Source organism: Falco rusticolus, chromosome 1, assembly GCF_015220075.1.
Source record: "Falco rusticolus isolate bFalRus1 chromosome 1, bFalRus1.pri, whole genome shotgun sequence".
In the NCBI taxonomy this organism is placed as follows: Eukaryota; Metazoa; Chordata; class Aves; order Falconiformes; family Falconidae; genus Falco; species Falco rusticolus.
The window spans coordinates 22,379,978-22,400,704 of NC_051187.1; the positions used below are offsets into that span (position 1 = coordinate 22,379,978).

Consider the following 20,727-nt stretch of genomic DNA (forward strand, 5'->3'; position numbering starts at 1 on the left):
GATCTGGCACTGCGGGAGGGAGCTGGATTCTCTCCTTTACACCAGCAGCACCACTAAGCTGTAATTACTCACACCTGTCCAAACCTAGAGGCACGAATGAGCTGCGCACACAGGCTTCTCGGGTCCCTGGTCAGATCCTCAGCCAGCCTGAGCTGCAGCTAATTTGGAAATAACTTCTGCCACAATCCTCAGCATCCCTCTTCCCTGCAGCAACAGGTAAAAACCCAAGCTGCACACAGCAGCTTCTCTTCCCAAGGCTCACTTCTTTTAGCAGCATGCTAAAATGCAAAGTTCTCTTCTGCAGACTGCAATTTAGGGTAGCTTTGCCACTTTTTAAGACTTTTCTTGAACTTCTGGGAAGCTATTGTTTCCTCAGCAGCCTGAAGCTGCTGTTTGCAACCATCATTCTTTGTAACTAGGAAGTTGTTTTGTTAGTCAAGAGGTTCACCTGCGTTATGCAATGAGCACCAAGACACCACAGCACAAATTAAGCAAGGTGCAGCTACAAAACAGGAGTTTGAGACGTTGGACACCCCCAATGACCAGCCAGCAGCATTGACCAGATGCGAATGAACAGAAAACTCAAGTCTTAGTTTCTCTCCCATTCATAATAAGCCATGAACACTCATGATGCAGATTCAACAGATGCCTCAGTGCCTAAACTTGAAATGCAATGGAGAAGCAGGACTTGTTTCAAAGCCCCAGAAGCAACAGTTAAAGCAGAAAATATTAGGAAGGAAAGTGCAAAACCTGCCTTTTTGTCCATCGTTATAAGAAAGGGAAACTACTTTCTTTTCTTCCAGCTCTGGAAAGAGCCCTGTTTTCCTCTGTGTGAAAGCCCAGATACCAAACCCAGAACTGTGTTTCCACGTGCACTGTGGAACTTTACTATTGCACCGGGGGACAGGTAGGAAGGGGAACCAAAGATCCCCGATTTAATTCAAGGGTCTCTGGGAACACTTATTATTTGTGTCCAGACCTTACAGGCAGAGCTCCTAGAAGCAGCCATCCAGGGACCAGCTTTCATCATCAGCTACAGCAATCAATGGTGATGACAGTGGAAGGTTGAGAAGATAACACACTGACGTGGAGAAAGCACATTTTCTGAAGGACTGTGCAATTGGGACGCCAAGCATGAGCATATCTATGAACAGGTCATCCCCGAGTACCTATTTCTCACTTTCTTTCCCCCTCCCTGCAATCTTTGCAAGCATTCAGTATGGTTTATTTTCCAAAACCACCTTTCAGAGCGTGTGTGTGAGCATTCAGATAATAAAATGGGGAGTGAAGAGAATTGGTGATTTGCTCCTGTATTTGAGAGCAAATTAAGGAAAAAAATGCAGCTCAACCCAGCCAGTCCATCTGCACATCCCTTTGCTGCTCTGGAAGGACAGATTGGTTGCTGGATAACTTACCCTCTTCACAGTTGCTCCCCGTGAAGCCAGGACAGCACCTCCACTCCAGCGTGGTCACAGTTCGGTAGGACATTTTGTACGTGGGCCTGATGAGAGTCCTGTAACTAACACAAATAAGAAGTCAGCAGAACACACTTAACTACTCAGGGGTGGTGTGTTAACTAATTCAGAGTACATCTTTCTGCCCAGATGTATTCCCAGAGCACCCAGCCACAGAAAAAGGAGACACGCAAAATAAAAGCAAGGGTTTACACCACAGTGTGGATCTGATTCAACAAGCCTTATTTTTCTCCTTAAACCTTCATACTCTTCTGGCTCTTCTCCACATCTCTCCCACAAGTAACACCAGCATGCTTTGTGGAGGTCGCATAACTACAAAGTCACTGCAAGTAGCAGGGATGATGACTCGTTTCCCTCACTCTACCTCCATGTGGATTTCTCTGACATTGAACAAAGGCTGGCATTAACCTTTCCTCACTCCATACTAACAGTGCTTCCAAAACACTGCACTCTCAAAAATTGCATAAATCTCTGGTGTCTTTCCTTCTTCCACCCTCACCACTCAGATCTGGGGTATATAAGCACATCATCGTGACAAAGATTATCATGACACAAGACTACATCAGTGATCTGCAAGAAGCCTGTTTTCCAGCTTGCTGACCTGTGCCTCAGTTTTCCCTACGTGAAACAGGGTTACATTCTTCCTCATCACAGCCAAGGCTCGGTGCAAGACACATTCGTTAACTCTGTGTACAGCACACAGCACTCCCAGGGTCCCAATTAAAGCACAAGTACTGCTATGCCCCGCTGGAAACTAGAGATCCACCTGCAGACACAAGCAGACCTATGCAAGGCAACAGTGACTCTGAAGTCAACACAAAATGGACAGTTGCATCAATGCTTTTCTTTTAAAACAGCAGCCCTTCAAAGCTGGCAAACCAGAGTTTTCTCAGTATACAGCCAGACAAGTCTCTGCTGCTATTCGCGAAGCTAAAAGCAAACACAGAAGTCATACTCTACAAGCTCCCCTCAAAATTCCTACCCTTATTTGACAGCCAAAGGAATTTGGCAAGCACAGGGAGAGGCTGAAGCTTTGGGATTACAGTGTTGCAGGCTACAGCTCGAAGCTTCTCTCTCAAGGCTCGGCAAACACTGGCCCCGAGCACCCGGGTCTCCTGGGGGAAGAGTCTCCTGCCGCAGTGCTGGGAGCTGCCAGGAGACGGAGCGCTGCCCCAGCCTCAGCTGGGCACAGGGCCAACATGGAGCTACAAACTGCATGAATCTCACCCAAACCTCTGCCAAGGGGTAGCCGGCACAGGTGTACATCCAGGATGGCACTGCGGTGACACTGGTGCAGTTACTCTGAAGAGCAGTGACAACGGCTTGCCAGGACACTCTGCCCGTGTATGCCTTGGAAAGAAGGCAGCAGCTTGGTCATGGTTAACAGAGTCTTGGGGAAACTAATTTCTCAGCAAGCTGTTGCTGATTATTTATGCCAGCTGCCAAACACAGAAACCAACTTCTATAGCCACCAGACAGGAGGACCGCACAAGCTCAAGCTTCGCCTTGAGCACGGGGCTGCCTCCACTTGGAACAGCAAAGCCCAGCGATGGGAGAGCAATGCTGTCTCCCGAGAACATTACGTCCTCACCCTCCAAGTTGCCAAAAAGCACGCCAGTTACCGCTAATACCGACAACTGTGATCCAGGCACTTGTCTAATACAGGCTGGAGAGAGCCAGCTTGTCCCACCTAGTTCTTTGCACTTCTGCATCCAATGGTATTCAGGAGTCTGCAGTCATGAGTGAGTTTGAGGACTTGGCACCACATCGATGTAGGTAGACCTTCATCAGTGCTTTTTCACAGAGACCCCCAAGGCATGAAGACTTTTAAGTGTATTGCTGAGGGTCTCTCAGAAGAGCTCTGGCAAAGCTCAGGAACTGAACCCAAGCCTCCTGACTCCCAGTCCTGGCGCTGGACTCTAGACATCTTTCCACATGTAAGCCTCGAACCATCAGTCAGAAGTTCATGACTTTGTCGCTAACACCACAGCTGGATTTGACCTTGAGATGAAAGTCTCCAGCCCTGTTACCAGTGTCCGGAGCCAGCTAGTCTCCAACCACACGGTGATTTTAAAACTATGTTTCTGCCAACACCAAGATGTTAAAGCTCTTTCAAACTTCATTATGAAGTGTGGAGAGTGGCTTGAGCCAGACTGGAATCTTGGCAGCAGTTCTGTGTCGGGGAAGTAGCTATAGTTTAATCCTCAAACGAGCAAGGACTTCTCGGGGCATGACAAACGTGGAGCTCAGCTGTCACAGCCTACCACCCACCCTGAATTTCCTGGAAGAGTCCTGACATTCACAGCTCTGTTCAGCATCGTGCAGTCAGGCATGCAAAGTGGTCCCAGCTTGCTAGCTCCAGCTTGCTCTAAAGTTGGTCTGTTCTTCTAGCATCATTTTTCCTTAGTCATGTAACACAGCACCAAGGTCTGTTGTTACATGTATCATCACATCACATCCTGCAGACTTCTGACTGCTAGCCCAGAAGGCGAGCAAAGACAACTCCTTTAGAAAAGCATCACCACCCTCTGATACTTGAAGCGTTGCAAGTGAGGGAAAGGAAAAAACATGGGGAAAAGGAGATAAAGAGAAGATACCTGCTAAAGATCAGAAGCCGTGGAATGAAACTATGTGGAAAACACAACAGGTAGAAAAAAGGATTGGTAGTAGTCTAGGGAAGCCTTTCCCTTGGATGTCACCCAAGCCACAAAGACTGGCATTAAAACCTGCAAAATCACAGTAAGAGGTTAGGGTGAGCCACCGCCTGCACCTCTTCACTTCCCAGGCAGCCAAAGGATGTGCTCAGCATACACAGTCCCCTTCAGCAAAAGGCTTCCAAGCACTACCAGACCTGCCACTCTACTGCAAGAGATGGGCATCATGCTTGCTGAAGCTCACAGCAAGATCCCAGGGAGTGAGGCAATGCTGAGGGAAGAACCCAGAAAACTCAGCTAGCAGCCACTGCTGTTACTAGATCAGATCAAACACCCAGCTGCCCTTGGAGACTGCCTGAACAGTGTCAGCCAAGCTGATCCGCATGCAATCACCATTTGGGAAAAGGAGAGTCTCTTGCTCGTGTCTAAGTGGCTGCCCAGGAAGTGGGGAGGGAGCACGAGGTGACTGATTAACTGATTTAGGGGTATGAAGCTGGAAATGCTGGAGAGGTCAGGACACACTGAGCAGATGGCAGCCACCGAGTCTCACGCCTCAGCACACAAGGATGTATTCTCCTCGCTCCCAAGGAAGTGTCACTGAACACAAAAGCCAGTCATGACACAAGAAAGGGAAAGAGTGTCACATTCTTGGATCACAGCCTCAAAAATCAGGTCAAAGAGAAAGGCGTGATCTCTGCCATGACCCAAGCAAGACAGCCTGTCACACACAGGAAGTACCTTCCCCCTTCATGGCCCTGCCCTTTGACACTTAGAAACAAAGCTATTTGTACACGAAGCCCACATTGAGAGGGAAGGCGTGAAATTCATTTCCACATCACAAGAGACTGTTTTGTTAGTGTGATTCACTCGGCCGTTGCAGTTTGTGCCCGAGGAGACCTCAGTGACCTTTGGAGGCTTCTGTTCATTTTTATTCAAGTTCCAGATTGAAAGTTTCAACATCACTTACTGCTGGGTTTCAGGATAAGAAGAGGAATGAAACTGTATTTTTGACTGGCACAGAATCCAGAAACCAAGGAATCCAAGCTTTCTTTTACCTACTGCTCTCATGGCAATGAAGCCATCTGTCAACCAGTGAGTCCAGCCCTGTACATATAAGCAGCGTATTGTCTTTTCAACAGGGATAATCCATTTTTGTTATAACAAGTGCTACCATTGCATTAAAATAATACCAAAAAGTTTATGGTAGTTCCTCTAACTTTTGGTACCCATGCTCTGATTTACAGACATTCTAAGCTTCCCCATAGAAGCTTAGAATGTTCTGAAAACAGATTCCTAATACATCAGGTTAAGCAACCTAATCTTGAAGCACTTGGTTGCCTTGGAAAGAAAGGAGGTTGGAAAGAGCTGGACAAGTATTAAGATAGAAAAGAATATCCTATGGCTGTACCCAGAGAGTCTGTTTCTCAGAAAAGCTATCAAGAACATACTTGGTTCCCAACAGCCAGCATCCCCACTCCAGACAGACCATTGTAACTATCCTCTCAAAGCTTACCAGGCACTGGTTATACCAGGTACCTTATCTTGTCAGTATTCCACAGAGAACTTCACCTCAAACCAGTGCAACAGCTGATGTGGGGACAAGGCATAGCTTTACCATCATGTTTATACTCGCAAGCCTGGCTGAGAGCATCACTCTGAATCAAACCTATGGTCTTCCCCCCCCTCCCCCCTTTTTTTTTTCCCCCTGCAGCCTCACCTCCTCCAACTTCCCTAGCACAAAAGCAGTAGTTCCCCAGGGAAGAATGTAGCCAGAGGAGTTTCAAATATGCTCCTGCAGACAATGGACAAAAACACAAAACCTGCAGCTGCAGGAGTGTTGGAGGCCACTGTATGTATCTCCTGCCTTTGCCAAAGGGGAGGAAGAGGACTCCCAACTCTGAGCATGTCTGCTTTGCACAACTTACCAAAAGTCTAAAACCCAGAAAACAGAAACTTGGACACCTCCCACCCCAAGTTGTACAGAGCAATGCACTAGGCTCTCAGTCCCAAAGACAGACAAAGGACACAGACACATGTTTCTATGCCACCAGAGTGATCATCAGCTCCTGTCTTTGTAACAGTTAGATCTCAGTGCTATTGCAGGAGCAGCACTGCGCTTCCCTACCAGCAAGGAGGCAGAGCGGCCAGACAGCATGTCTGGACAAGATCAAAAAGCCTTCAATTAGCAGCCTGAGGACACATGAGCCTGTGCACACTCTAAAAAGCAGATGGCCCTCCACCTGTGCCCAGCTAGCAGCACACAGCCATCTACACCTGTTCTCAAACCTCAGAACACACTTCTGTGCTACAGCTCGAATCTCTTATACACCCGGAGCCTCTATCTATCCTGTTCGCAGGAGCACTCTTCATCCTCTATTTATACTCTGTGTGTGTATGGGAGAGCAGGCATCTTTTTGCAAGCACATGACTGTGTATCTTGGAGAGAAATAAGGGAGTTAAGCACATAAGAGAGTTTGCGTGTAACTGGACTTCAAATAGCAATCCTAATGCACTGGAATAAGCTCTGGGATTTATTATTCAATTGACTGGAAAGAAAGAGAGAGAGAAGGATTTCCCTGTGGTGTTACTACTTCTGAAACTGAGGAGTAAAATCAGCTACAGGCCAACCTCTTGGGTGACAGATCCCAAACTTCTCCTACTGACCCTGTAGCAATAGCCTTCAAAAGCAGAGAAGACCAAAATGGATGAGCCTGCAAAATTCCTTCTTTGTTACTCTGCAAACTAGCTTGTAAAATCCCTCCGGGAGAAGAAATGTGTTCAGTTTAAATGAAAACAATAAAAAAGAAAACCCAACATTCAAAATCACCAAATGGCAAAAATGATCCATGCAAGATGTGTAGTCTGCTTACATTAAAAATGTCATCGAAAGCACACAGTATTTGTGATAAGCCAAACCAGCCGGAATGCTGAAAGGAAAACAAACCCCATGCAATGACTTGCAGTTGGAAGGGGCACGACAGCCCAGATTCGCTGTGTCGCAAAAATGCTCTCCCCTTCCATCTCTCCCACCTTTGAATAATGTTTGAAGCTGACAGATTAGTAACTTCAAGTTTGGGGTTTCAATAGCTCTTGCTGAAGTACAGAGCCCAGGTAAGCCCAGACCTGCACAAACCAGCTATGGGTTTCCAGGGGAATCTTCAGATTCTCTGAAGCCAGGAAGTGCAGCAGAGGCAGGATGCTCAAATGCTAGGGTGGTCACAGAGCTGTTTCACTAAGTACAGCAAAAATTCACAGGATAAAAAAAACCCTCACACATCCTTGCTGGGAACATTAACTTTTCTAGGATGAAACAAGTAGAAGAGAAATCAGAATATCCTGCCACAATCTGAACCAGCATGCTTCCAGAGATGACAGGGATTTTCATAGCAACAGAAGTCTGAAACAGAAAATGTTTGTTTTCTGAAGGCTGTAACATTCATTTACGTCCTGAAATACTGTTTTACTGAGCACTACAGTCATACACAACTACTCTAATCAAAATAAGGCTGATTTTGGCCAGTGAGGGGATAACAAGTAGTCCTAGTCTCAGAGTCCTAAAACACAGTAAGACAAAAGAAGTACTGTTCTCATCTTACAGGTGAGGTGGCATCACTTGACCAAAGGCACAGGAAGTCACAAAGCTCCAGCAACTGAATGCAGGTCTCAAATCCTTGCCTGGCCTAGGAGATCACCCTTCTCGGTGAGCCTCAAGAAGCATAGTGCCCCAAGCACGACAGGACTGTGCATTAGCCTGCAGCTGCTGCAGCAAAACGATTGCCCAGGAGAAGGGTTCCTATTCAGATGCCTGGGTTTACTGGCAGCTGGGTGCAACCATGCAGGCAGCAGAGACCCTGAGATGAGGTTGCCATTGAAACACCAAGCCAGAGACTTTATCCCTTCCTTCAGACAGATAAATGGCATGCGATTTTTATATGTACACTAGGAGCTTCAGCCAGACCGCTGGAAAGTTGCCCGTTCACTTCGTAGCGTGACAAAGCAAAGGCATATCCTATGGTGCGCAGAAGCTGAAGCCTTCACTACACAAATGGAGAGAGTTCAAGAATAGATCTGCTGAGGGAAAGCCTCTAGCCAAGACTGCTCCAAAGCAACTCGGCACCCAAGCTAAATAAAGTCTGGGGTGGAGGGCAAGAACTGAGCAGTGCATCCCATCCCAGCCAAGATGACGACACTCCTGCAAAAGAAGTACAGCTGCCAGCTTTGCAAGAGCAAGTGAACAGACAGCAAGGACATCACACAACTGAAGCTGCTAGTCTGGGGATCTCACAGATACTCCTCTGTCAAAGGCTTGACCCTGAGCTGCAGTTTGTGCAATAAGGGAAAGAAAAATAACATGAATGAATGGGAGACAGGAAATGGATTAAACCCTTGTCTGGCCACACTGATGTCTGCTTACAAGCAGAGTCTCTCTAACAGAGAGCCCCTCTCAGCTGTCACCACGAGGTTGAGAGATGCCTTTTTTTTGGCTGGCGTCCCTTTTGCTAGTGAGCAGCCCGATAACGGGTGCTGGCAGAACAAAAGCTCTCCCAGATATGGTTGACTCCCTGTAAACAAGGACAGGAAAACAGTTTGTTTCAAGTTGCAGCTGGGAAAAATAGTATAAAGTCAAAATAATGCCAATGGCTTACTGACATTTTGCATTACTTACAGTCAAGCACAACAACATACAAATCTGGCTGTGTCCCCTCTTCAAACTCGGGCACCAGAAATCTCACTAGAGAAGAACAGGAGAAAGCCAGAAGTTTGTCTTTTTTGCAAAAAGAAAGCAGATATATTTACATCACCTGAACAACCACAGGGATACAGAGAGCATAGCCACTACCAGACCTGGAATAAACCTGACATCACCAGAAGCTAGACTTCCAGAAAACCCAAAAAGACAGATATGCTGGTACAGAGAAGGTAAGGAGGAAAAAGAAACAACATTCTTTGATGGGAATGAAGCATTGGCCCTGGGAAGCTTTCTTGCTGGACTTGTCCTGTGGAGCAGATACAGTCAAGCAGACAATCATTTAGGACCACAGACAAAATAGAGAAGCTCCTTTGTATTACAGGACCACACTTAACGACTGGTGACCTAGAGAAGGCATTTAGTGACACAAGGGATTCTTTGCTTCCCCTTCCATGAAGCTAGCGCAAGTCCTCTCCTGTGTTTTGTGAAGTGTCACAACAGGACACTATCAGACTTGATACTACTCACACTTGCTTTTCCCTGTCAAAGGTATCTACTGAAGACATCCTTATTTAGGATATCCCTGAGGGGTGAATCCCTTGACCTTGCAAGGTATCAGGGCCTGCAGCATTTCTGGACTTTAATTCTGCCATAACAGGATTAGACAAAACATGGGTAGAAGTGTCTTTTACTGTTAATGAGAGCCATTGCAGGAAAGCGGCAATCCCATGGGCTCACATTCCGCCATGCCACATCCATGATTCTTTCTTCGAGAAATATTAGTTTGAAACACAAGAGGTAACATTTACCCTAACCACAGAGCAGCTGCCTTCATCTGGCACCACAGACTCGTGTTCATCACAAGAAGACAGAGAGTCCTGAGAAAAACCAGGACAGCTTCCCAAGCAAATAGCAGTGCCATCCAAAGCTTTCAAACATGCTAAGCCAGCTGTCAGGGTTTGGGTCGAGTTTTTTCAGTTTTGTCTTGAAAAAGTAGGTACAGATTCACTCTCAAACCACTACATTGGGGAAGGCGAGGTGGCACAGAGAAAAAAAAGTATTGCACCTGAGTTGAGTTTCCTGCTCTGTTCATCTTCTGTAGGAATTTTCAGAGACCTGTAGAAGGAAGTTGTGCAACATGGTAGTTGGTATAAGCTTACAAGCTCCTTCAAAGCCAATTTGTTAGCAGAAACATAAGGAAAGCAAGTATAACTCGCAAAGAACTGCGCTAGTGAAAGAAGTGCTGAATAGAAGAGGGACTCAACTTCCCCGTGACTTTAGGGACTGTCTTTCTCATTGCTATCCTTGGGAGTTTTCATCTGAAAATGGGAGATGGGATTCACCTGAATTAGGAGACAGAGTGACATTTCCTAAAAAGAAAATAATCATTTTGGTGAAAGAGGGGGCAAAAATGTCATTTTACAAAGTAGTAAATTTTAAAAACTCAGCTTGACTCTGAGACAAGAGATAGTCAGTTACTCGCACATCCCTAGATGCTGGCAATATAACATTGATAGGCTGGCCACGTGGACCCAGGAAATAAGATCTCAACCATGCAACATGACTCAGGGTTACCAAAGGTTGCTCACCGTAGTTACATGTCACAAGATCCATAATTTTCAATGGCTGTTTTTCATTCTGTTGTTAGAATTCAGATGCAGTGCGAAAACCAAGCAACCACTTGTAAAAGATGTCTCGGATGGGGATAACTTATTGAGCGACCCACTCAGCTCTCAGGACCTCAGTGGCTTCAACTTCATTGCTACTTGTTCTTGGGGCTCTCCCTTTTGTACAGTGGCAGTACAGGAAATTATCACAAACCAGCATGTGCCACTCCTGCTTTACCTTTGTTGATAACTGGGTGGGCTCCTGCGTTTGTCAGCAGCTTTCTGCAGGTCCTTGGGAAAAAGAGGTCCTTGGTCTTTCTCTACTTCATGCAAGAATGTCACACAACACAGGATCTGAGGACAGACGGTATAGTCATTTCCTTGGAAGGGTGCCATTTGCTTTGCTTGCATTTCATCCCAGTTGCAGAGGGAGCAGAGCATTAGTGTCCTCCTGTCTCTTCTGGTAGGTTTCTTCATGGTGATAGCCTTCCAGAAACACAGCTTCCATCAGCTGAGCTTTCACCAGCCGAGATCTTAAATATTAATAACCCCAGCTTCTTTCCATGATACTTTCACATATAAAGAAAAATTGAGAAGTGTGCTGCCATTCTGCATTGTCTCCAAACAATTGGACTCATCAGGCAAATGAGCCAAACTACATTTGAAACTGAAAACGTTCCATGAATAACAATGTCACAACAGCACACATTACTGCTAAAGCCTCTAGGTTAACAATGTAAGAATCAATGTGTATGAGTAACTGCAGGAGCCCACAAAAAGGATTTTTACTAGTAACATGATCAATTGTTTAGTACTTATGAAACTATGGCTACATTAACAAGGAAAAATAAGCAAGATTCTTGGCAAGTTTAGGAGACAAGGTGAAAGCTTGCAAGTTTCTAATGACAATTATATGCATAAAAAGTCTGGGAAATTAAAAAGCTTCAACAGAAGTTTGGCCATGACAGTGTAAAATATTAAGTGTTTCAACCACAACCTTGCATAAAACAAGACCAAAGAGACACCAAAGCAGATATATTACAAGTGAAAAAACTTGAAATGACCACTGGCCAAGTAGAAACTGGAGAACCAACTGTGGTAACCGCCACATGGAAAAATGCAAATTCCAGATGAAGAGTTACAAGAATAGATTGGGAAGGTGGATCTCTGGGTATTCAAGTGGGTAGTTCAATGACATTCTGGCTAGGTTATGAACTATGAAAGGACCCTGCAGCTAGTGCCCTGTGGATGAACTGGTAACAATACCAATAAAATGACTAAGCCTTATGAGCCAAATTATGGGCTTGTCTACATGGGAAATTGTTATAGAAGCTAGGTGTAAATTTAGAGCACAATGGGTATTTTGCACTAACTCCCAGATGGGTGGGTAACACTATTCCGCTCCGAGAATGTCTTTCAGAGAAGGCAAAGCTCAACAATACAAAGACACTTTGCATACTGAAAGGTGGCCGCTGGGGATAGCTATTTCACAAGGTTTGGGTTTTTTCCTCAAATGTAGGTGGGTCCCAAGACTGTAAATGATTGAAAGGCAAAGCAGGCTCAGGGCAAGTTTTTGACAAGCCGCTGTCTCTAAGCTTTGTTTCTCATCTAGGGAGAGGGGAATGGTACTTTCTTGCATGTCTCTAAAGGATACTGAGGTGCAGGAGTAAGAGGTGCTGTAAGGAAATTCCACTCTGAAAGGTACAGGGTACATTACCTTTGTCCACCACCAGCTGCAAGGAATTTGACCAAAGTTTTCAGTGTATGTGATCAACATTACCCTCAAAGACCAAGTATGAGGACTCAATACCAACAAGCCACACAGTGCTTGCATATGTCCAGCACATAGGTCCAGCATCCTGCTAACCCTGCTCAGTCACACTGCACTCCACATTGGACTTCACATTTAATTAGCTTCATGCCCGACTGGCAGCAGCCTCCTGTGTGGAGAGGTACTAACTGGTATTACAATCTAAGCTAAACTATTTCACTGTTCCGGCTTGTCCCTAATACTACACCTACCTTCACATGCAATTACTCTGCAGCTAACAACAGTGGCATTCTTTAGCTACACTGCTGTGAAAGCAGGGTATCACACCTGACGTATCGATCTCAACCCTCTACGCAGTACTTAAAAGCTAACCAATTTAATGAGAAGTGCAGGAATATTTGGGCAACATAAGACAGGAAGATTTTTACCTCACTAAGTTGGCACAAGGTCCTGGCCACCGGCAGCTCTGATAAACTCGCTGGATCACCGTTTCTGACCCATTCTGCACTTGGCAGGAGACTGTCCGTGTAACCGTATAGTGACACCAATGCCTGCGGAGAGAAAGGACACTGTTAGCCCCAGTAAGACGACAGCAAGCTGAACCAACGTACATCAGACTGCAGTAAAAACAGACTAAGTATCTGGGGGTGGGGTTGTTTCTTCTGCCAGCCATAGCTAGCCTAACTTGCAGTCTTAATTTCTTACCCTATCCTCTCCTCCCAATAGCTGCAGAAAGATTCCCAGCTTCTGCCAACCTGAACCACAAGAGATCCAGTAACGCCTCCTGCTTAGTCCTCAGAGGCTAGAGTTTTATAGTACATAATTCAGTTCTGTTATCATAAACAATAGGACTTCAGGGAAAAAAAAAAAAAAGAGAGAGAGAGAGAAAAAAAAAAAAAAAAAAGTGTTCCAAATCTCCTGATAGTCAGTTCCCATTGTACTGGTCTTAATTTCATCCTGCTCATTATGGTATCATTCCCCAACCTCCTACTATTCTGAACAACATCTGAGTTGGAAAATTCTGCTTTTTGGTGTGGTGGAGCACATTGTCAGCAGGGCTTAAACAAGCTAGGTGCCAAACAAGCCATACTGCTGTCCTGGTAAGATTATGGTCTAAAAATGGGCAAGAAAAAATGCAGGGGAAGGGGAGGCTAGTGTCTTATGCTGTCTCACAAGAAAACAAAAGAGACACCTTCTCACCATAAGGTGTATGAGAAGGCAGGACAGTGTCAGTCCTGGGAATAGGGACCCATAGACCCTCTTCCACCTTCTCTGAAAAACATTGTTAGGTTCCTGTGTCATGCTAGGGGGGAATACTTCCCCCCCCCCCCCCCCCCCCTTGCAAGCATCGTTAATATTTGCCGAATACAGGTTTACATTTTTGCTTTTACATCCCAATGTAAAAAAGTTTAAGAGCCACTTTCTGACTGACTGGGGATCAGAACGGAGGTCATTAATGGGAAGTAAAGACACCAGCTTGTGCTTCAAAACACACAAGGTGCTTGTGTAAGCATTCCCTGCACGCGCAGAAGAGTCCTGGCTCCTCATGCATCTTAAAGCAAAAGCCCTCAGTACAGTTGATCTGTTTTTCTCCAAGTGTCACAGCAGCTTCCCAGCCTTGCATACCAAAAAATCAAACTGTTTGCACCATAGAAACAAGCACCTGCACATCCCCTCCTCCTTCTCTAACCCACCTTCCCCACGGCAGGTTAGTTTTCCAGAATTTGCCACTTACAGCATTTATTGAGTTTTGTTTTCTTTTTGGATTCCCCTCCTATCTCCACAGAAGGCTCCCTGCCCTCTGGATAACTCTCATTGCCACGAATAGAGGTATGCATGCAGGCAGCTGAACTGAGCGCTGCAGACCACAACGGGCAAGCCGGGGCCAGCAGGCTGCTTGCTGAACCTACAGCTACAGCAGCTGGGTGAACTGGGGCACCCAGAGAGAAGGTGGCTTTCTGCTCAGCACCATCAGGCCCGTCAGCAGCACCAAGGCAAGAGCCACGCAGCTTTCCCCACAGACACGGCTCCTGCTCACTGTAAAGCCACTTGCAATTCCTCATGAGGAAGCGTGGAGTACAGTCACATCTCGGGTGACCCCATGCTGACAGGCAGGTCTTAGAGAACCACTTCTAAGATTTATTGAAGTTCTGTGGTATGTATCTATAGGGATGAGACAGCCTAGCACCCAATGTCTGTACTAACATCTACGTCATAAAATCAAAGGGCACCAAAAAAAAGTGTGTGTATGTGGGGGGAGATTAAACTCCAGACTACCTGATGACAGCAGATCCTTTAGTAGGCTCAACAACTTCTGCACAAAGTTTAGGGAGCAAACCCAGAACAAAGACAGAAGCTAAAGACTGGTAGCGTGATAATTCAGAGTAAACGTCTCTCTTCCATTTCACATGTACACATGGTGCAATTGGCTATTTCATCTCACCGAGCTTTAGCATGGTGTTTGTTCAGATGGGTACGGCTGGTTAAGATATCCTCGTGCCATGGGAACAGCCAGTTAAGCATGGAAGGAAAAGCAGCCAGAAGAAAGGGTGAGTACAAGAGGGCTTGGGGAAACCACAGCTCTGCATGATTTACCTTGAGCACGTTTTTTAGCACAGTGCTTACAGCCATCAGAAGGACAGCGCTTCTGCACAAGCCTCAGGGCAAAAGCATTTCATGTCAGGCAAAACAAACTGCACGCAGACAGAACCTGACAGGGTAACGGCAGAAGCACATGTCCTACAATTATGAAAACCAAAACTGTTCATTAACATACAAGGAGAAAGGAATTGGTCCCACCACAAGAGAAGAACAAAACAGTAATATGCACACTAGCAACATGTAACAGAGCACCAAAGGACATGAATACTGACAAATTCAGAATAAAGTTACTGAACATTTTAAAACAGAGCATAATTATCAAGGACTTGAGTGCCTCCCCTCACATTAAGACCATTTTTCTGGCCTGTCAATGAAATCCAAATAAATCAAATATTTTTTATGCCTGAACTGTTACGTAGCTTGTATGTGTGTCCCTCTGGCCCTCTCCCATCACAGAATCATCTGGGAAGGAGTAGTACTGTTTCCATGGTGCAGAGCTGGATTATCCTACGCCAATTATTTTGCTCAAATACTGGGGCTTCTGAGACAACCTGTCTGACCTTCTTGGGTACACCCAAAGCACTTCTGTGTCAAATTAAGAAAAAAGAAAATAAGATCAACTGCACTCTAACCAGAACCCTCCATATCTGATGCTGAAACTAGAAAGCTTCATATTCCTGAAGGCAAAAGATGTGGGAATGTGAACAAAGCTGAAACACCACTGCACACCCCAGCACAATGCAGAAGTGAAAGGCAGGCATTGCAGGCAGACCCTGGCAGCCTAACTGCTCTGGTTAATATATAATGGCAGCTCCAAATTGCAACTCCTAAGGAGAAATTGGAAACTAACTGTTACTCTCTTTAGCTTTCCCTTGCATAGACCCAGATTTAATGTCATCCTGCTCCTTCAAGGCTTATTTCCAAGCAGCTTGGCTGTCTAGCACTACATTTGTGGACCTGGAGCTAAACAGGTGGCACTATGCAGGCTGCCTATGTCAAAAATTGCAAGAAAAGTTGATTATTTTAAGCTGCCTCCAAAAGCTGGCAGGCCTTTCATTCAGTGGGTGCTGCTGGCATGCACACAGATTTTTCTTACCAACGAATCCAAAACTGCTGTTGTCTGAGTAGGTCTCTCAGACGTTTATGCTACGTGGTCCTTGGAATGAACTGTTCGGGTATGCATATCCCCTTGCAAGTCAAAGGAATTCGGCAGTCAAGTTATCATTTCTGCCTTCGAAAAGCCCTTCACAGAACTGAGACGTGCTGGACAGACCTCCTTACAATCTAGTGACAGCGCCTCAGGCAGCTGTCAGACATAAAAACTGCTCCCACACGACAGTGCACAGGACAGAAACCCAACACTTTCCCAGGTTCATTTCTTCAGATGACCTGCTCAGGGACCTGTTAAAAAAGGAGGCAATCATTACAGGAATTAAGGAGCTTCCTCGAGGCTCTCCATTCATTACTTTCCTTGCCTAAATTCAATGCCTGAGTTTGCCAGCCTGAACAGGACCGATAGGCCATGGCAAAATAACAGATCCTTTGCTCAAATCTAGGGACAACCTTCCACTTCCCTCAACAGGCGCACTGAGAGTGCAGTAACCGTACACAGATTTCTCTAACTTCTCTCCTTACTGATCAGAAGGAAGAGTTTGGTTACAAAGGTACCCACCCAGGAGCAAAAGGTACATACCCATTTGCAAAACATCCCACTTTTGGCTTCCCATAAATAACATAACTTTCAGTTGTTTTGGGTTTTTTTACTGTGGCATAGAAGCAGGTGAGACAAAGACAGGAACACAGCCGATCATAAGATGCATTAGGATATATAGCTTGGAACTCACTGTAGATATAACAGCACAGCGACTATGAAAGAAAGCAGACAGAACAGCCCTGTGATTTCTCTTTGCAAGCCAAAAGTCAGCAAGAACAGTCTCCAGAACGCAAGCAGGCTTCAGACAACGTGACGAAAGGTCCCATCATGGCTTACAGAGATTATAAATGACCCTTTATATTATATACAGATGCTAGCAAGAAAGGTTTAGGACTTTTGCTGGCATGCATCCAGGATGGCAGAAAAAGTATTGATGCTTATTTGAAAAGAACATTCCGACCAAACAAAATGATCCGAATAGCAGCTCCTTTAGGACTAGGTCTGTTGGATATCATGATCATGCATGCTCATCACCAGCATATTTAGCATGAAGCCTCACAGCATCTCATGGAATTGGTCTTCCACTGCTTTGCTTAGAGAGGGAAGCCTCACTTGGTCCATTTTCCCCAGCTGTTCCCAAAGAGACACCCTACTCTCACACCGTATTTAATTCTTGGAAGACTTTCATGGACAATTGAGGATCTGCAGAACATGGCCTGCAAGTTAGAGATTTAGACAGTTTCAGGCCAGGGCTACACACCAAGATCTCTCATCTTGATCACAGCTGACAACATGCTGTTCCAGAGGGAGTATGAGTGTTGATACCAGCAGATATCCAACCATACTTACTGTGTAGGTTAGGGATGTTACTGTGGACCTTTCAGGCTAAGTAGAACAACAAATTCAATAGTTTTCTTTCATCTGGAGATAATCTGAAAACTACTATTCTGAGTTTAAATGGACCCCCTCCCTCAGCAGATGCTGGGAGGGAGTTGTCTGCTCACTGCTGACTCAGCAAGAGCAGTGATACATGGTTTCAGGCACCCAGACACGAAAGGAGATAAGAAAACCTAACTTCCCAGGGCATGCACAGAGTGGTCTGAGAGGACCCAAAAGGTAGCTGGACTTACTACAGATGGAGCCTGAGCTGCATTTTGCTTCTGTAGGCAAACGCCAAGGAGGAAGCCACATTCTGCACCCCACCAGCTTTCTGAACTTGCTGTGCCCCTCATCAGAAACCTTATCTGGATGCACAGTTTATGATGTCTGTATAGCCTGCAATCCTTAATCCTACAAGTGCAAGGGAAAAGGAACTGCAGAGGGTGGAGAGGTGTAAGGAAACAAATACTTAAGCAAAAATACTCTAGGTTGCAGAATAGCCATATATTCACATATCAAAGCTTAATTCCAGGCTAGTATGACTGAATTAGCTCAGAGCAGTCATTTCACAGATGTGAAGACACTGACAGACAGCAAGCTGCTTATTCCCTCCTTCACACCATTTGGATTTGCACAGTACTGTTTCCCAAGCCCATCAATCACTCAAGGGGTAGTAAGGGATCCCTCCACCGTTCTAACGGTGAACACTTAGAAAGATTTCCATCACAAGAAACTTACAGAGCCATCCCCAAAAGCAATGTTTGCTTCTTTCCTAGTCCAAACTGCTGGCTTTTATCCAAGCTTTTCAGACTCCTGGGGGTCCCCATAGGACCTTCTAGGTGATTTGCAAGAGAAAAGCTAACTGGTTGTTAGTAGGTTTCATTTCACTAGAAAAGCGATCACAAACTGAACGCTGTCAGAAACCACTGGGCTGAACTGATCAGGACACAGCAAGTAGTCTGTTTAATCAGGAGCGTGCAACTTGAAAATGAAAGCAGCTACATTCTTGCTTAATCACTTCTTTCAGTGGGATGACAGTTCAGCTCCACACACAAAACTGACTTGCCGCCATGCCCTGTTAAGGACAGACCTACAGCAGGCAACACCTACCACAGGCGAGACCTTCTGGCTGATGTGTTCACTGGAGTGAAGGACACGGCTACAGCTCTTGATATATCTGTGGCCTTATCGCACACCATGCTCCTACCAGCATGAAATGCTGCACTTTCAGCGGAAACACTCCTACAAGTCGGACTCTGAACAAAGTCATTTATGCTGTTGTAGAGCTAAGGAAATAATGGAGATTTAGTGAGGTTTTAGTACTTCCAACGAAAGCATATGCCACACAATACAACACAAAAGCTCAAATCATCAACGACTATGCTGGCCAAGACAGAAGCAAACTCCTTTGGGGGGCAGCAGAAAGAGGACTTTATATGCAGGACTGTTTCATCAGCACCTGTTGCATGTGGTTGGGCATGAATTGACCCTCCCCACTCCCGATAAATATTACAGAAGTCTCTCAATAAGGCTGGCATTTCTGATGCTTGTGATTTGCCCTAAAGCTTTCTCCTGTGTAAACAACTGCACTGAATTATCTTTTTGTTTCCATAAGGATAACACACTGTGTGTTATACTTAGCAGAGATCAACATTTTAGGCACAGAAAACAGTAGGAGTGTTTTGATAGCTAGATAGATTTCCCCAAGTTTCCTCATAACATTTTTCACTGGAGCTATCAATTTCCCTGCAATCCTAGAGAGGAATTTCAATAAAATCAGAAGGTCACTGACTTTCACTGGGAAAAAGTTGCCATTCTGATGTAACAAAGCGAACTGTGCCCTTTTCTCTGTGTAAATAGCACAGCATCCCACTTGCTTTGCTAGAGCAGCAGTCCATACATTGTGTGCTGGAGCCCATCATTAGGAGGGGTTAGTTATTTATATGTTCCACTGAGGCCAGGAGCAGAAGTTGCCCTCTACATGCCAAGAAATCCAGATTCAAAAGCTGCCAGGCTCTTTGGTGTACTCTTCCTGAACCATCCAGTTCTACATACCTGTATTATTCCCTTCCTATTCACAAATACACACCTCCTTGAACGTGGTTTGACCCTCAACAGGATCAAGTTTACCAGATAATTCAGTTGGCTGTGACCAGATTACTCTTTATTGCTGTGACCTGGCTAAGATGGAAACAAACCCATCAGATGTTACTGGAAAGCTGAGATAAAAACCAAGCTGGGCTTAAGTTTCTCCTGTTCACACTCGCCCAAGGTAACTAGGTTTTAGGATCCAAGGATGTCATTCAGCTCATTGTCCAGCAAAGAACCAGCTACAAAATTCAATTTTGAGCACCAGTCTCCACAATATCAACGTTCAGAGTTGCTGGATTGATTCTGGTCTGTAGATTGATGGACCACTGCTAAGGAATCCATGAAAGATGACCTGGCAGTGGCCAGGGGCTGGCTGTACACAAGTTTATGATGGCAAGATTCAGTTCAAAGCAGTCTGCCCTTCCACTACAAAGTTTTAAGAGGTCTGGAAGTCAGAAGACATGACAAGCCACAGTAATCGTGTTGTCAATATTGACATTTTATGCATGCCTTACTCCCACTGAGTACTTCATAGTCACTAACAGAGGTTACCCTGACTCCTGTAAAAAGGGGATAAAAGTCTTTGTAACAGCCCATTCATTTTGGGAAACAAATAAAACTGGAAGACTGCTGGTGTTTCTGAAGCCAGACAGCAGCAGCCATTTGAAGCAGCAGAGAGCCAGAGGCATGAACAGGAGTAAGACAAGTTCCAGGTCTCCCACTCCACTATGTTGGTCAGACAAAGACTGGAAGGAACTCCAGCCTTTCTACACACACACACACACCACCCCAATACAAGTTTGAAAAAAGTGGCCATAAAAATAAGTTCTGGCTAGCAAAGTAAGATGGGACAATTTATCTAGGTACCTCCCAACAGCATAACCCTTCCTGAGGGGGCAATATGTTCTGTGCTTAGTGCAATTCAAATACTCAGTTGCCAGTAACAGTCTTAGGTTTTCCCACGCAAAGTGGATTATCGGAGACCACCGGAGGGATTTTAGTCCTAGAGCAACCTTTACCTCAGGAGGAAAATGCAGTTCAGTCGGCACAACAGCTCTAATCTTCAGCAAGTTCTGCAGCCAAGCACATTTAATTTTGCTTTCCTTGCCTTGTTGTGTGCACGGTTGACCTTCCAAACAACATTACTCGCAAGGGCTGAACTTGCTTCAGTTCATAATAAACTGCGCAAAATTTTGTCTTATGTTTCTGCAGCCATTGAAGTTACAGGGGTTAAAGGAAAAAACTCTCCCTACTTAAATTATTGAAAGCCTCAAGCAGAACAGCCAAGTAGTGTGAAGCCACGGA

General features: G+C 45.3%; 1 protein-coding gene across 7 annotated transcripts in view; it reads right to left on the reverse strand.

Moving 5' to 3' along the window:
* The window catches only part of COL26A1 (collagen type XXVI alpha 1 chain), a 195,399-nt gene that overhangs the window by 141,890 nt on the left and 32,782 nt on the right, over positions 1 to 20,727 (reverse strand). For 6 of the 7 annotated variants that reach the window (XM_037375062.1, XM_037375063.1, XM_037375061.1 and 3 more), the window contains 2 exons: positions 12,626 to 12,748; positions 1,416 to 1,519 (listed from right to left, as the gene is read on the reverse strand). In XM_037375062.1, the coding sequence (XP_037230959.1) occupies positions 1,416 to 1,488 (73 nt within the window). In that variant the 5' untranslated portion in view covers positions 1,489 to 1,519; positions 12,626 to 12,748. The remainder of the gene's footprint in view (positions 1 to 1,415; positions 1,520 to 12,625; positions 12,749 to 20,727) is intronic. The other variant, XM_037375057.1, reaches the window with a different exon arrangement.